Genomic DNA, 18,055 nt, shown 5'->3' with positions numbered 1-18,055 from the left:
AAAGTGCCTTTCTGGTTAAACATGTCCTGCAAATACTGTTAGCCTGTCAAAATTGTGGCAAATTCCTCTGCCCAAGGAAAAAACAATGTTGCTAAAAAGCGGAACAGCCTTGCTTTGCATTAGAGAGCTGGTTGCAAAATCAGGCTTGAATCCTGACTGAAAGTCATTTATATAGGCATCACTGCTAAAAGTCACTGCATTCCAGTGTCTTTCCTGTTTCTTCTCATTTTTTAAGAAACCTAGTTTCCACTATTATACTAAAACAAAAGTAAGCAATATTTTTGTATCGGGTTACTTGTTTAATGTTGAGAGCAGGCTCTGCAGAAAGAAAGTGACTGTTCTATAAAGGCCAGTCACAAATTTTTTTTTTCAGAAGAACTACCTATATTTTCTTGATGCAAAATAACTCTGAAATTTAAATAGGTTGCATAAGGAGTGGGGGGACTGTACTGTTATTAATTTTCTTGACCCCCTTAACAGACATACAGATACTGGTAGATAGACAGACAAATTTAAAAGTCATGGAATATATTTGATAAGTTTGGGCTTTGAAAACATTATTTTGCAATGGTTCCAGTTCTTTGTCTCAGTAGTATCAGATAAGTGGCTTTATAAAAATTTGTCAAAGATATCCAGGCAATTTCATACATTGCCTACATGAATCCACTAGTTGTCCGAAGCCCTAGAGTAAGAGACCAGTTTATTACACTCCATCTTAATGTCAAATGTGTCCACTAATTTTTGGAACAATTCATTTGTCCTATATAGAATCCAGAGGGTCATTGCTGGCAGACAATGGCATATATTAAATTGTAGGAAGAGCATGTAAAGGCACTTCTAATCTTGTATTTGTTAGGACAAATCTCAGAGTAGACCAAATAGGACTTAAAACAAGAGTAAAGTAATATCAGACCATTTCAATTTCCCAGGACACTTCATGATAGACTTCAAAGTGGCTGTTTTGGAAAAAAAAATTAACAGCACCATCTAGTGATAAATTGCTGAACTCACATACATCAAAAAGTTTCACACAAACTCAGATCTCAGTGAATACAATGGGATTGGTTTTTTTTTAACACTTTTACATTTTTTTATAACTGCTAATAGATATGTATTATCTGCATAACTGAACTATCAAGTATTTGCGCAATGTATCATTTCTGACTGTGGGAGGAAAACCCCCTCGATAGATCTTTATACTGGATGGAAGGTTTAAATATGAAGATATGAAAATATGAAGGTTTAAATATGAAGATGTGAAGGAACTATTGAGGGAACTAAATTTCACCTGTAACATTTCCATACAGCAATATCATCACTACATTTTACACCAGCTGCAGTTTGTGAAGCCTATCAAAGGCACTTATACTGTAGCAAGATAAAGTTACCAGATTACGAACTAAGGTGGTTAGGCTATCACTTCTGAGGAATGGGCTTACCTATACTGGCCTGTCAAAACTTGCCAAATAAACTCCAAAACACATAAATTTCCAGTAATAACAATAGACTACATTTACTACGGTTGCAGTCAACCTACCTGGTTTTCCCCTCACAATCTTTGGTGCCCTATATCCCTCCGTTGCAGTGAGTGTGGCATTCAGGTAAGACCAAGGCATTAGACCAGCCTGGAAAATGGAGGGAGAGATGGCAGCAGGAATGGGGCTGCAGCCATAAGGAGGCAGAAAGAGGGAGGGGAAGGAGTGGTAGTGGCCAAGACTTGTCCCTGATTTACTCCCATCTTGCTCTTGAACAACAAACAGCATCAAGCCTTAATTGCTGTGTCCTTAAGATTTAATATTACTTAAATAAAATAAACATTCATAATTTATTATGTTTTATTAGTATTGTATATTTATTTTCTGAAAAAGTGCATGTGGTCCATCATCAACTCTCAGGCATGTCCTCATTCCTACATGGAAAAAGCTGGCCAACCCCTGCTTTACAAGATCATGCTGATATATAAAACAAACCTGCCAACTTCTAAAAGTAGTTAAATATATCCTTAAATTCTTGCTAATAGAATATATTAACAAGATAGCAACTTTTTTTCAAAATAAACCAAGCCAGTTCCTTACCTGTCTGCTGTGTCACCCACCACCTTTCCTCCTGATCCGTTTATGGACCCTTGCCTTGTAATCCCTTGAGATCTGCTTCGTTCCAAGACTGACTGTTCTTGCAGCTTTGTTTTTTTGTCCTGAGGTGCTTTTTCATTCTGCAGTCCTCTAAAACCCACTTGATCAGACTTCTGTGGGGTGTTAGTTCCACTATAAAACCATGCTCCAGATTTTGTGAGGATTTCTTGTTGTTTTCGACATGAATTACACACCCACATTACCTAAATATAATAGGCAGAAAAACATGGTTGTCAGTTTTTTTAAAGCAATCTTGACAAATTCACACTAAAATGAGATGTAATAAATTAGCATAGAACATTAAAAATAGCATTAAATGACAATATTTTAAATTAATACAATTTTATCCATGTTTTTAAGTTTAACTACTTGTTTAATCATATTTAACAAAGTCCAAGGTCCATATAAGTTCTTTTCTTAATACAATAGCATAAACAACATATCTTATAGAACTTAATCTTTGATCACGAATTGTCTTAAAATTACAATCTATACATCTTATAAGTATTTATTATTTCTAAAATCGGTAATTTTGACAATGCACAGAAAAACACAGGATACCACTCTGTGTCAATTCAACAGGAGGTAAATTAAGATGTAAAGGAGCTTAGAATGGAACAGTCAACAACATTCCAAACCATTGTATAGCAGTTTTTCATATCAAAATATATTCGGAAGGGGGGGTTCCTGATTTTTTTTCCCACTTCATAGATCACAGCTGTGATCCAGCTTATTTTTGAATTTGGTCGTTCTTCTGCCACTTCCAAGCATCAAGCTTGCTCGTCTACAGTTCCCAAAACATTATTTTGTAGACAGGCAGGCAGAGAAAATTCCAAGCCTCCTTATAGAACTTCTTTTCAAAATTCTGTTGGATTGGAAAGTATATATATAGGTCATCCTTGTTTAACAATGAGAATTGGGACTTGAATTTCCTTTGCTAAATGGCATGGTCATAAAGTGTGACATCATGTGATCCCATCACTTACTGATGGTGGTTTCAGCACTTTCCAGTGGTTCATTTCACATCATCATCAAGGGAGGACATCACATAGTCACCATTTTGTGATCTCCTGCTGGTTTCCCCACTGATTTTGTGTCAGCCTCCCCAAATAAACCAGACAGAAACGTGACCAGATGAGCTATTCTAATTTATTGTAAGGCTTAGTAAACAGAACCTTCCAAGTCTGAAAGTACAAATCTCCCACTGTCATTTTTTAACAGCCTAGCCAAACTTAGGAAGGGCAGATCCTTCCTAAGTTTCTTTATTTGATCATTAAGTCACTGGGGACTGCTCCTTTTCTTATCATTCTCTAGAAATATTTATTCCCCTTTCCCCTCCAGGACATTCCCATATACCATTGCCCTTTGCTAACTGGAAACAAGAACATCCCAAATGGTGACCACATGATTGTAGGATGCTGCAACCTTATAATCATAAGCTGGGTGCCGAAAGCCCAGATCTCAATGACATGACCAGGGGGTTGCTGTGACAGCTGGAACTTTGAGGACTGGTTGTATCATAATTCAGCACTATCGCACATCGCATGTAATGGTGCAGTGCAGCCTACTCTGCTTGCAGCTCTTCAGGTAGTAGTTCATCTGGCAACTGTAGAACTGGCTGCTCACTGTCAATTTCCTCCCAGAGTCTGAGCTGGCCATGAAAGCACCCTAATAACAGCTGAAATTCTACCAAGAATCAGAGATCCAACAAATTCCTATCCTATTTTGCTGACACTTTCATTTGTCAGAAGGTAGAAGAGAGAGATTGATTGAAGAAGTGAAATGAGAGCAATCTATTTGCATTGTTGCCTTTTATTCATTTACACCAGGGGTGTCCAACCTTGGCAACTTTAAGACTTGTGGACTTCAACTCCCAAAAGCTTTGCTGGCTGAGGAATTCTGGGAGTTGAAGTCCACAAGTCTTAAAGTTGCCAAGGTTGGACACCCCTGATTTACACTGTTTTAACTAAATGTATTTCTGTATAAGTTAATAAAAATAGCTTGTTCCTTTAAAAAAAACCAATATAAATAAATATGGCTTAAAAATATTGATACAGCATCCCACTTTTAAAATCACTGCAGTTCTTAAATATATACAATAAATTACTATCATCCGCCTGACAAATTTGTTGGAAATGGGATGAATTAATTACATTAATAATGATAATTAACATTGCTAAGAATAATAACTACACAATAGCAATAATTATATGTTGGATAAATTATTCACAATTTTCTCAAATTACAATGTTTTGGAATCTTTCAGCATTGTTCTATTACATGTATACCGCTTAGAAAAAAAAATACTGTAAGTGTATTGATTTTGAAAAGTGGAAGATGGATTATTTTGAACAATAGAAACCTTTTTTTCCCTCCATTCAATCATGTCTGATTCTTAGACAAGTCCCTGCAGTTTTCTTGGCAAGGTTTTTAAGATGTTGTTTGCAATTGCCTCTTTCCTTGGACTGAGAGAAAGTGACTGGTCCAAAATCACAGCTGGCTTTGTGCCTATGGCGGGACTGAACTCACCACCTCCTGGTTTCAGGTCTGAGCCTGAACACAACAACAAACTGTCTCTCAATCTTCATTGACACAGGTCTTTTTTTATTCCTGTGAGAAACTTAACTATTCATAGCAAAGGATGAGACACCATCTTGTGTTTAATAGTGGTATTGCTGTGCTCTGAAATAATAATCTAACATGATTTTTTTTTTTAAATCTATCCTCTGCATGGTTACTTAGAACTAAACATTGTATAAACTGGTATAATCTAGTAATATATTTAACTGTAGATCTCTTTTTAATACCAGACGACTTTAATTCCTTGCCAAAAATAAAATGTGTGAAATTTGCTTTTTATAGGGTAGAAACAGTAACTTAAAGCTCAATTTAAAATCCCACCGCTTTTTTAAATTCTCTTAAGGAAAATATACTTGAAAAAATGTTATTTATTGATTAAGTCACAACTGGCTACAAGCGTCCGGGACTTACGAACAGTTATTCTTGACCTTTCAAAGTTATGACAGCCACAGAGTAGGTACTTTATGACCTGTAGAGCACACCTAGCTGTTGTAAATGGTCACACCACACACACCACACAGTCACATGACTGAATGTTGGGCAGTTCAGCTTTGCAAACCATTGTGGCATTCTGTCACCACATGACTGTGATTTTAGTATGTTTTTTTTTTCTTTGCTGGTTTCTGGCATTTTTTGCAAATTTCCAGCAAAAAAAAGGTCATTCAAATGAATGGGTTTGCTTAACAACTGCCATGTAAAAAGCCATAAAGTTAACTTTTGGTCACGTGAGTGATTTGACCAACGATTGTAATGACTTACAACCAGATTTCCAGTCCTAATTAGGATTGAAAGTTGAGAACTACATATATGACTATTCTTCAAAGCAACTTTATTGTAAAAGGACTTTACTAAATTAATGCATCATTTGAAGTAGGTTTCACTTGGGGATAAGACAACTGAAGGAAACAATACAATAGCCCTCTTCTATATGTGAAAAGTTGTCATCTAGAAGAAGACTGCAGAGCATTGGACACAAATAAAGCCTTAAGTTACAAGAAAGCAGATTCTGATTGGATATAAAGAAAAGGAAGCTTTTACCTGGAGATGGTATTAATTATTATTTTAATTTTAGCTTAATTTCATTATTTTATATTAAAAGTCTTATTTGTTTTTATAGTATATGCACGTATATCATGTGTATAATATATAAGGATAGTGCTAATTGGTAGTATAAATATTTAGAGAAAAAGAAAAATGCCAAAATGTTCACTTCTATACTAACCGTATAAATTTGCATAATGATTCATAAATAACAAAATTATAAAAATAGTCTTCTGAGCTCAGTTATTTTTAATCAATTACCCTATTTTTCAACTAGATATAAAGGAACACTGTATATTTTTGTAAAATGTATTCCCTTCTTTTTGAATTTCTACATTTTTGCTTATCTTTGTCACCGAATGTTATAAAGAGCCTTACTGATGTTATCAGAATCATTTTTTTCGTATTCAATTATGTCCAATTCATGCCTAGACAAATCCTTGCTGTTTTCTTGATGTTTTTTAGTAGTGCTTTGCCATTGCCATCTTTATAGGGCTGAGACCAAGTGCCTGGCCCAAGGTCACCCAACTGGCTTCGTGCTCAAGGCAGAACTCAAACTCATGGTGTCCCAATTTCTAGCCTGATACCTTAATTGCATCTTATTTTCTCTCATCAGAGTCCTCCTGATCTATAAATGGAATCTGGGTATACAAATAATAGAAAAGAATGCATAAAAAACATTGATATCAGTCTGGAAAATATTTAAAACCTGTTTCTGAAACTCTGGAGCTTAAGCAATCCACAGAGAGAAATAGTACCGAATCTTTCAAAGAATGGTTGTTCTGTTAAAATTACCCCAAATGTATAGTCTAAACTCAGCTATCTATACATTGGATTCATGGCCCTCCTAGCTAGCAAAAGCTTTTGAAGAAATGTCATGCAACTAGGTCCTGAAAACAGTGATCTTTTCTCTGGGAGAGGTGGTAATTTATTCGTTATTTTTATTTAATTTGCTTGCAGCTCATTTCGCTTAGTTCCACTGGCTCTAAAGAAGGTGATGTTTTTGCTCCCATCATAGGATCTGACCAGGTTGAATAATTTTTCTCTTGTTTCTAACCTTCCCTTTCTAGCTTTGGTTCAAGGGGCAGGTATGTCCAAAACTTTGCACAATTTATTCTTATGAGCCAGGTGAGCCCTTTTTTTAATTGAAGGTTCTACTCAAGGTCACTCAGCTCCTGACTGGATTACTGCTATGTGCTCTATGAGGAACTACCCTTGAAGAGCATCTAGAACACGGGTGTCAAACTCGCTTCATCATGTTGCTGTCATGTGATGTTTTGTGATGTTTTTCCCATTTGCAGAACTGGGGTGGGCGTGGCCTGTGCATGACGCCTCCGGTCCATGGGCCGCAAGTTTGACACCCCTGATCTAGAGAATGCTGATGGTGTGGGAACACTGGGGGAGGGGGAAATCAGGCAGCTATGAATATACCATGTGTATAAAGCTTTGCACATGAATTGCCATGTCAGTGTGCTTTTAAGTGCAATTCAAAATTGTTTGTCTCCCTCATTGATAACCTTGAAAGGTTGCTGAATGTAACTTTTCAATCAAATAAATAAATAAAATAGATAAGCAAAAGTAGTACTCCACAGAATTGCACCTATTTGAGATTATAAATCTGTTCCTTGCCAATAAAATATTGTTGACTGAAGAATGCCACTTGACCCGAGCTGCTCTTTATTCTCCTTATCAACTGTTATTTTTTGAAAGATATATAGCAGAAATAGTGTTTATTACAATATATAACCAGGGACCCATGCCACTAATTTTAACTACCAAAATATAGATTCAGTGCTTTTAATTTTATACAGTTATATCATTCCCTGTAGTTATTTCAATGATCAGTAACTTTCTACTTCTTTCTAAGCACCATATTGCAAGGACATTGATTGTGTACCTACCAAAGAATGCACAGAATAGTAAAAGTGGATGAGAGAAGATATTTTTATCCTAGAACAAAGAGAATTAAGAGTCCTGCCAAAAACAAGAGTCAACTTATCTTATGTCGTTCCACAAATCCAGGCTAGAACTAGATCCTGAACCATAAAACTGAATTAAATGTAATAAATAATGATACTACTTCCTACTAGATATCATTATAACTGAAAACACCACACAGATGTAGACTATATAAAAGTAGAGAAAATTCTCCCAATCTCCATTGGGGGGGGGGTGAAAGTTATATAAAATTTTGTGTAAGGAGACATGATGTAATGTAACATCTGTGTCTCTGCCCTGAGAGCTCAAGGGAAGGTGGAGTATATAGTACATTCTGAAAGATTAATTATATGATCAGTTGGTTAGAAGACAAAACTCAGGAGACAGTACTTTCTTATTTTCAGAAGTACTTAAACAGAGACTATTAGCTATCCAGCAAGGAAGGGTTCTATAATTTCATATATCTTGCAGGTTGCACATTAAAAACAAACTTGGGACTGCCTTCATGATTCCTTCCAAATTTGATAATGTGATTCTGCTAATATGGCCTGAGGTATGGAATTCTGTCTAGTCCCATTCCTTAGGAATAAATTGTAGGGATTTACATAAAATAGCTTCAGAATCAGTATCTGGATCTATGAGGAGTACTAGAAACAGAATCAGTCTTTGTATGAATCATATATGATTCACAGGATGATGAAGCTATAAACTACTTTTTTCTCTTTTGCTACATTTATGCCTTGCTTTGTAATCAGTGAATGCCTTGTTAATCTCAAAAAACCATTGTTATACACCAACTGTAAGGTAAATGAGGCAACACGTAAAGTTATTGATTTCATTTGTGCTACATTAGATAAATGAACCTATTATTTCTTAGCATATAGTTACCCAAAAAGCTATTGATAAAATCTGGATGGTCACGTTTATCACATTGATAAGTATGGCTACCTTGAACCTCTTCATTCCTCCCCCATCCAGTTCAGGGCTATACAGTCTCTTGGGCTTTTCTCTGGAACGTTCTGAGACCTTACTAGGAAACCCTTGTGCTCTTGCCAACATCCTACCCATCCTTATCCAGGTGCACATCCTTGATTGTTCTTTATTTTTAGGTGAAACAAACCAAGATGGATAATAATTGAATATACAAGTGGTTACACGAAACTGTCCAAAATGTGTCTACATTCTTTGGTGTCAGTTGGTGGAATTAATCCTATTCTACTTGTCAAAAGGACTCCAGATATATTGATTAGGAAATTATTTCTGCTAATGTATAACTGCACTAACCATGGGGTTCATCATAAGAACAAATTTATTATATTTAATCCAGCAAGGGAATTGAGTGTGATCAATTCCCTTGCTGGATTAAATAATAATCCTATCACTTTCCAAAATGGCTGGATGGCATTATGAGGAAGTAATTATAACCACTGATATACTCAAATGAATTCAGCACAAGCCTTCAGTAGCCAGAACAAAGTATGCATAGAGACAACTCTTGTGATAATTACGTTGGAATTAAAACACTGTTATACTGGGTTTTAAACTTCATGCTTTTTTAAAAAAAAAATAGCACATCACAGACTCCCACTCTTATCTCCATGCTTACAAACACCACCCTATCTTAAGGGTCTTCTGAAAGTCTAGCAGGATTGGGACCAATCTAATCTTGGGAGAAAATAGTGTTCCATAGGAAGCAACAACAGTTCAAAAGGCCCACTTGTTGGGTCCTGTATGATGGCATTATTTGATTGATAGGGTGTGCTTCCTGCTAGATTTAATAAGACAGGTAGAAAAAAATGGCTGTGGAGGAGGTGGTCTTGCAAATAGCCTGGTTTCACAAAGAATACATTGCAGTAATCTAATTGGGAGGTGAGTGACATTGAATAGAGTATCCAGAAGCTTCACCTGATCTGGAACACAGGGGCGCAAGCAGTTATGGGACGCCATGCGCATGCACGTGTTATAGCTTTGCACTATACTCTGCCTTTATTGCTGGGGTGTTTTGTGGCAATTAAAGGTGCTGAATATCACTTATAAAGCCCTTTATCAAAGAAGTCTGGTTACTTGCTCTAATCACTGGTGCAAAAGAGGAGGCTGATGAGTGTTATGATCAAATCCAATTTGAAATCAATAGAACGTGCAAGTAAGATGTACTGTTTGTGACTGCAGTCAGGAATGCCAATGTTGGAAAAATGAAAGGGAAAAAATGTAGCTGGATTGCATGGCTTAAAAACCAAATGAAGCAGGAGACTGACTTATAAATAAATGCCATTCCAATTATTTCTTCATAGTTTATATTGTCTTCAAGCAATCAAAATGGCTTCCCTATATATGGACATCACCACATGGAATAAATAGAAATCAAATCTCTTAATATTTCTAAAAAGTGATGGAATTCAATTATATCATCAAACATGTGGCTAGTGATGACTGTAGAACAGATCACAAACTATTTATGTGCAAGCTCCAACTTAAGCTAAACAAGAAAAAAGCTGATCAGTTTCCGTGATATAAATTTACAACAAAGCAAGATAGAAAGTTATTAATACCTTGGATGTTGGAGAATACTCCCGAGAATACCGTAGACAGCCAAGAAAACAAACCAGTGAATCGCTGAACAAACAACCCAGAGTTCTCACTTAAGGCACAAATGACTAGGTTTAATTACCCTTATGCGAAGACCCAACTCTCTGGAAAATTCTCTGATGCTTGGAAATAGGGAAGGTAAGAGAAGACTATGACCAACAGCAAGGTGTCTGGACTTAATTGCAATGATGATGACCACACCATTGGGAGTTTGGAAAGAATGGTTAGGGATTGGCCATCACAGGGAAAATCTATCTATGGCAGGGGTGTCAAATTCGCAAAGACACGTTGTCATCCTGTGACGTATCATAACTTTTTTCCCCTTTGCTAAACCAGGGTTGGGCGTGGCCAGCATGTGACGCATCCAGCCCGCAGGCCGTGAGTTTGACACCCCTGATCTATGGCATTGTTAGTAGTAAAAAAAAAAAATATTCATGGGAAATAATCAATTTAAATTGGAGAGATCAAAATGATTTCCTTATTCAGAAACTTTTACATTTAAAAAAAAACTGGAGGAACTTGTTCTGGCTCTCCACTTTTATGATTCAAAAAGCTACTATGATAAGAGAACTGTTTCGCATTGAAAATGGAGATAAAAATCTAGTCACCCTAATTAATCTTTTTGGTTCATAAAGAATTTAGAAGTGTTTCTGTTCTGATTTGCACTTGGAACATCATAAATGCTAAAAACAGAAGTACTATCTTCAAACACCTAGGCACATGTAAAAGAATGTGCTATAATCAGAACAGCCCTCAAATTTGAATATTTATCTCTTCTCTTAAAATACTTCACCACAGAAAACACGAGTCTATGGTGCTCATAAACAGTGTGAATTAATTTTCAGTCATACGTCTTTGATAAATATCCAGGTTTATTCATGGATTACTTATTTCCATATTATTGTTGCCTAGCCAGATGCCATACATACAGTATTTGGAACTAGATCAGTCCCAGAGAATACAGCCAAAGGACAGAACTATACTAAAATATCTGAAAGGTGATTTAATTCTGGCAGTAGCTATTTGTTCTCCTCTTCACTATCTTGAATCTGCGATTCATTTTGTTAATAAAACTATTTTAAGTTGTTAATTAAAATATTCAAATATCCTGAACAAATCGATAGTACAGAAGTCAACAAGTTAACAGAATTTAATAGAATTAACAGTGCAGTTAAAATGCATCAATGTCTATATTCCTCAGCAAGTACATATTCAATACTAATCTGAAACTATGTTAGTCTATCATTCTGTTTTGGTAACATGCTACTGTTCATTTAATATTACATTTTTAAATTATATGATTAATCTAAAAAAACCACAAATAACACGCAAAATTCTATTAATTACTACTAATTAACCAATTAAATTGTTACCTAAACACTTGATTTCATGGAGAATCTCTATGTTGTCGTTAGAAGTAAAAATGACAGCACGTATCAACCAATTAAAAAATGCTTGATACTTTTATAAAAAATAATTTTGCTAGGTTTTAAGCAATTAAGTGATATAATGACTATTTCCATAGCCCCAAATCTTTGTCAACTACCTAGAGCAAAAGTTAACTTATTTTTGCTCTTTCCTGCACAGAACTAGCTTTACAGTATAAAACTACAATTTATTCTACTAATAGTTAAAATAGATACTGAGCATGTTCTGATTAAAACTGTCCAAAAACCCCTCCAAATATAAACTTCTAATTAAGTTTCAAATATGTAGATCATAAAAATGTTATTTCTATCGCATTTGGTGATAATGAAAAATGAAAATATGTAAAGATATTTATAGTAACTGTACTTAGTAAATATACCATTTCATAAACTTCATTTGTGCATGGAGTTTATTACATATAAATATATTGCAGTTGCTATAAATTGTTATATACGCCAAAAATTAATTGCTTTATCAATTCAAAGTTTTTTTAAACCAGCTTACTTAGCAAATTATTTTACTGACATTAAGAGCAGCTTCACTATAACATTCACCCTCAAAAGTCAGTCCACACAAATTAAGAAACTGATAACTACCTGAATTCCTTTCTTTTTTTCTTGATGCTGTGGATCATGACTGAAGGCATCTTTTGATAATTAAAGCAATTGTAACTGTAATTATTCCTTTACACGATTTTATAAAAAAAAAAAAATAGAAATGTCATATTACAGACTTAGTGAATTTAAGCCTAAAGCCTATTTTAAACCTATTCTTCATCTGTAGTTTTCTTTTAAATACTGGAGGTAAATAAAAGGCTGCTTTAAGTATTAATTACTGTTTCAAACAAAAAAGAAAAGGAGGATATTCATTTGCAAGCAAAGACTTGGAAGTAATTCCCAAATTTAAGATAGCTATTCTATAAGAATTGTCTGGATAAAATTCTAATCACAAAGCCCAGGCAACCCTAGATATATTCAACTTTACTCTCTTACTAGCAATGTCTTCATTATCTATCTAGCAATCTGTCTATCTATTCCTCAGACGGCTTTCCAGCAGCTGAAGCCAAATCTATCTTATTAAATGTTAATAGCCTGCTGCTGTGGCATGAAGCCCAACTGTACTCAAAAGACTCTTAGGTGTGCTATTACACACCTGTGGTTAAAACAACGGATGGCTTAGCTAACTTTTATAAAGGCATATGACTGAAACCTAACAACATTTGATATTGTTTCAGAATGCCTCACCAGGTGACAAATACAAGTTAACACTCAAACACCATTCTGGCTGTAGACCTGAAAAGTCTTTAACCTCTGTCTCAGCCTAGGTTATAAGTTATAAAGGAATGCTTTAGACAGAATTAGAGCACTCACTTTGCATGTGTATGAATCAAATAATATAAGTACAGTATCACCTCAGTCATTGCCCTTAACAAACTAATATAATTTTAACATTCAATCTCCAGAGTTGGTCTGTGTCTATTTTGCTAATTTTTTTTTCTCATAGCCCTGGCTCCAAAGTTTATACATTAGTAGAATTCATATGATGGGGATTCACAATTGAAGCAAAAATTTTATAATCTGAGTTTAGTAGGGGATTCACAGAATGTCTTAACTGTGATGTTGAGCTCCTGAATGAAAAAAAAATACCTAATAAATAAAACCACTGCTTTTCGCCAAAATGAGTTTTAAAAGGTTCGTTTCAAGTTAACCTACTTTTAATCATAGTGTCCTGTGCTACCCAAATCTAGGACAGAGGGTTAATCTATGACAAGCTAATTTATAACATCTCAATTTGCAAGACTGTCACCTGATCCAGGGATAAGGTAGTTGCAGCCAAGCCTTGGTGCATCATGCAAACACACTTGCCGTGACCCAAATTAACAAAATATAATATAGGGTAAGTGATCTCATTAATTAAAAAAGTAATATAATGGATAATATGTCATTATTATTGTAAAATAGCTACCATTTTTGTATGTTATTGATCCTTCAGCCAAAGAAAAATAAAGCATATGTATATCTCTTAGCTATTTTTCTTAAAAGTTAACTAGTTGCATCTGCTTTTTATGGATGTAACTGGCTTTCATTAGTTTTAGAGAGACATGAAGAAAACAGGCAAGTAGAGATCAGAATGGACAATGTTTATTGGCAAATTAAATAAATACTAGATTCAGATAGCATTTACTCAATTTTCTTAAACAATTCAAATGTGAAAGTGCATCTTTCATTGAGCAAGGATATCTACAGCAGGGGTCTTCAAACTTGACAGCTTTAAGACTTGTAGACTTCAACTCCCAGAATTCCACCTCCGGTCATGTTAGGTCAGGAATTCTGGGAGTTGAACTCCACAAGTCTTAAACTTGCCAAGTTTGAAGACACTTGATCTACAGCAGGGGTGTCCAACCTTGACAACTTTAAGACTTGCAAAGCTGACTGAGGAATTCTGGGAGTTGAAGTCCACAAGTCTTAAAGTTGCCAAGGTTGGACACCCCTGATCTACAGCATATAAGGTCCTTCTTTTGCTTTTTTGGTGCAGCTGGGGCTTTCTTTTGCATGCCTTCATTTTGGCAGTAGGCAGGGCTGGGTGACATGGCAGAAAGTAAGCAGGTGGCCCAAAGGAAGTAGGTGGATGGAGGGAATTTACTTATTGAAGTTTGGGACTAGGAGGGACCAGGTAGTTTGGATTAAGGTGAGTCCTCAGCTAACTGTCAGTGGGATCTGGTTAACAACAGCAACAGGAACTGCTGGTATTGCAGCTGCTAAGCAGTAGGGTCACTGAAGTCACCCTTCACAATCTTATCACTTAAGTAACAGAAATTCTGATCCCAGCTGCTGTCATAACTCAAGTACTATCTGTATGCATAACATATACTGATACCGGGACCATTAACATTTTATGCTGCTGAATTTAAATGTTCATTTTTAATATTGCTTTCTTGTGCAAAGTTCATACCTCCCCCCTCAATTTCAACCCACAAAATCTGATCTGTCAAATCAGTAAACGTTTTTAATCAAGGCACAAGTCTTTGAATTTTTTTTTAAAATCATGTTTTAGGTTTAAGAAAATACTTGTTTATTTGACCTATATGATTAGCCAAAACTTTGGTAGCTCACAATAAGCCAAACAAGGTTCTGGCTCCCCACCCAACACTCTATAATAGTCCCCCTAGGCTTCCAAACTCATCCTATCCCAATGGTTAGGGGGAAATCAGGTTTTATGATCTTCCAAATTTTTACTTCAATGTCAATGTTTCAAGTTTAATTTCAGATTTTAAAATCATGTTACATGACACTCATAATACTAATCCTAAATTCTATCAGGCTGATAAGCCTTTATTTTGTCAGATATTCCAGTGTAAAGCAGCAGAATGAGAAAACTCACATTACTTCCTTAGCCACTTAATTTCAGTCACTGGTTTTTCTTGACTCAATATAGAAAGAGAGTGACATGAGAGTTCACAATAGATCAGATCAGAAGCTGTATTTTCCTTACTGGGGAGGTATATATCTTAAGGTGACCAATCATCCTCCTTTAGGGAGGACAGTCCTTCTTTTGTAAGTTCTGTCCTCTCTCGAAAAGTGTCCTCCTACATGTCCTCCTTTTTGATATTTGAAGACTAATCTGTAAATCTCCGTATTTGATCGATGCCGACCCAATCTGTTGTGTGTGATGTGACATATTTATATTTGACACAATGATTCGTCAAGGCTCGTACAGTGCCACGAGATGGGATTATGAGACACATGTGCTCCACACAGGAGAATTGTTTTGAGTGCGCCGCGTGCAAGAGTGTGCCACATGGCTTTGTTTTTTTTCTTCAATTTATTTGTGTCCTCCTTCTCATTGTAAAAAAGTTGGTCACCTTAGTATATCTACCAAAATAAACTGTGACAGCGACTTGCCTCCAAATATTAGTCTCAACCAGTACTTCAGATGACACAGCCAAGATCTATCTCAAGAGATGCATTTGCAACTGTTATGTAGTGCTATATGATAGGATTATTCCCTCTTCTCTTACTCCTCAAAAGTATTACAAAAATGCATCATTGTTTTGTAATTCACACTTAGTTTTCAGAGGAAAAACCTACAGAGATCTCAGCAGATTTAGACGTATCTTGAAGTATGTAAAAATAATAGCAATTATATTCTGCTATTAATAATAGTTATATTCTGCTTCACAATCTTTACAGCCCTCTCTAAGTGGTTTACACAGTGCATATTGCCCCCAACAATCTGAGTCCTCATTTTATCGACCTTGGAAGGACGGAAGGCTGAGGCAACATTGAGCCTGGTGAGAATCGAACTGCTGGCAATCAAGCAGAACTAACCTACAATACTGTATTCTAACCACTGCGCCACCACGGTTCTTAGTAATAAAATTATTTTACAAAACAACCATGAGTGAGTGAGAAACTCCCTAAATATGTTCTAATGATGAAAGTAAGTAAGAATGTTGATAGGTTGAAACCATCATATGTGGGGTGGAGGGCGGGAACAACTGTATATGACAAAACAGTAGTTTAGTTCACTGTTATATCACAATTGTGGAATATATGTTTATTTGTTCATACATTCATATATCTATATACTCCTAAAATTCTTGTAACTGTTCAATACTTCATAATATTCAGTTGAGTGAATACTTTCTAATATTCAGTTGAGTTTTCCCCATCATAGGGAAAATCTTGATTAAAAAAAAATTATCTTAAGTGAACTAACATACAGAATGCTGGGACAATTACTCCTGAGAAAATGAAATTTGGGTATTATTGTTTTTTTTTTACCATTTCAGTGATGCTACACCACTGCTGTTCAGCGTTATGGTGTGCTATGCTCAGCCATGGTCATGTGATCCTTATTTTCAATGTTTCTCGACAGCTTTCCAGAGGTTGCTAGGGAACATGGAGCGAATGGATATAATTGTTGATGCTCCTTGCCATACTCTCACTATCAAAAGTATTTGCATGTGTGAAACTTGCAGGGAGAAAATAAATAGAGAAAGGCGCACCTTCCTCGGGTTTTATTTATTTATTTATTTATTTGGTTTGTCAATTGCTTACAAGATAAGATGTATAAGTAAAAACATAGTTATGAATACATGGATACATATAAGAAAAATAAAAAAAATAAAAGAAACAATAGGACAGGGACGGGAGGCACATTGGTGCGCTTATGCATGTCTCCTAGAGACCTCTTAGGAAAGGGTCAATAGTAGACAGTCTAAGGTTAAAGTTTTTGGGGTTTGGGGAAGAAACCACAGAGTCAGGTACAGTATTCCAGACATTGACCACTCTGTTGCTGAAGTCGCATTTCCTGCAATCAAGTTTGGTACGATTAACCTTGAGTTTGAATCTATTGTTTGCTCTTGTATTGTTATGGTTGAAGCTGAAGTATTCATCGACAGGTAGGACATTGCAATATATAATTTTATATACTATACTTAGATCGGACCGAAGGCCCCATCTAGTTCTAGGTTTTCTAGGTCTAGAATTTCAAGTCTGGTGGCATAAGGTATTCTGCAACGAGTAGAGGAGTGGAGAACTCTTCTTGTGAAATATTTCTGGACTTTCTCAACTGTGTTAATATCAGATACGTAATGCGGGTTCCAGACTGATGAGATGTATTCGAGTATTGGTCTAGCAAATGTTTTGTATGCTCTAGTTAGTAGTGTAATATTACCAGAGAAAAAGCTTCGTAAGATTAGGTTAACAACTCTTAACGCCTTTTTGGCTATGTAGTTACAGTGGGCTCTAGCACTTAGATCATTAGAGATCTAAGTTGTCTATACTTGTGCATCTATACTTGTGCTGTCTTGGCCATTTGTGCACTCTCTTGCTCCCTCCCCTACCCAGCAGCAGGCACTTAGGGGAAGGGAAGGGCAGGGAAGGAGGTTTCCAATGGTCACTGCCAGCTTCCCACAAGGAAAGCACATGGGAAAGCTATCAGGAAATTGGAAATCTCTCCCACACACACTGATTTTCTGCCCAGCCAGGCTCCTTCTGTTCCTCTGTTTAGGTAAGGAAACATTTCGTGGATATTTCTAAACTCAGAGAGTTTAGAATCACAGACTATCAGGAACAAATAAACAATTAAAAGCATGTGATACAAAGTAATTAATAACTGCCTGCACATTTAGTCAAAACTTGCAAATAAATAGCTAAGTCAATATTTAAAAAATACAGAAACAATAAATTTGGAAAGGGATATTTAAGCCTTCAAGTCAACACCTGACAGAAAGTGACAGATGGAGAAAATTAAGCACATGACTGAGAAGTAATTATAATCTTTTTTCCCTTGGAGTTTGGAGGAAGATACAAGAGAATCAGCTATCCTTGATTTGAAAATAATAA

General features: G+C 35.8%; 1 protein-coding gene across 1 annotated transcript in view; it reads right to left on the bottom strand.

Annotated features, from left to right (window-relative positions):
* The window catches only part of RIMS2 (regulating synaptic membrane exocytosis 2), a 286,641-nt gene that overhangs the window by 218,226 nt on the left and 50,360 nt on the right, over nt 1-18,055 (bottom strand). Inside the window, exon 5 of the mRNA XM_087962082.1 lies at nt 2,076-2,335. Coding sequence (XP_087818208.1) covers nt 2,076-2,335 — 260 coding nt within the window. The remainder of the gene's footprint in view (nt 1-2,075; nt 2,336-18,055) is intronic.

Source organism: Notechis scutatus, chromosome 3 (assembly GCF_049901735.1).
Source record: "Notechis scutatus isolate UNSWTSFEM ecotype Mainland chromosome 3, rNotScu1.2, whole genome shotgun sequence".
NCBI lineage: Eukaryota > Metazoa > Chordata > Lepidosauria > Squamata > Elapidae > Notechis > Notechis scutatus.
Note: the sequence above shows the minus strand (reverse complement) of the source record. Positions and strands in the feature narration are given on the sequence as shown.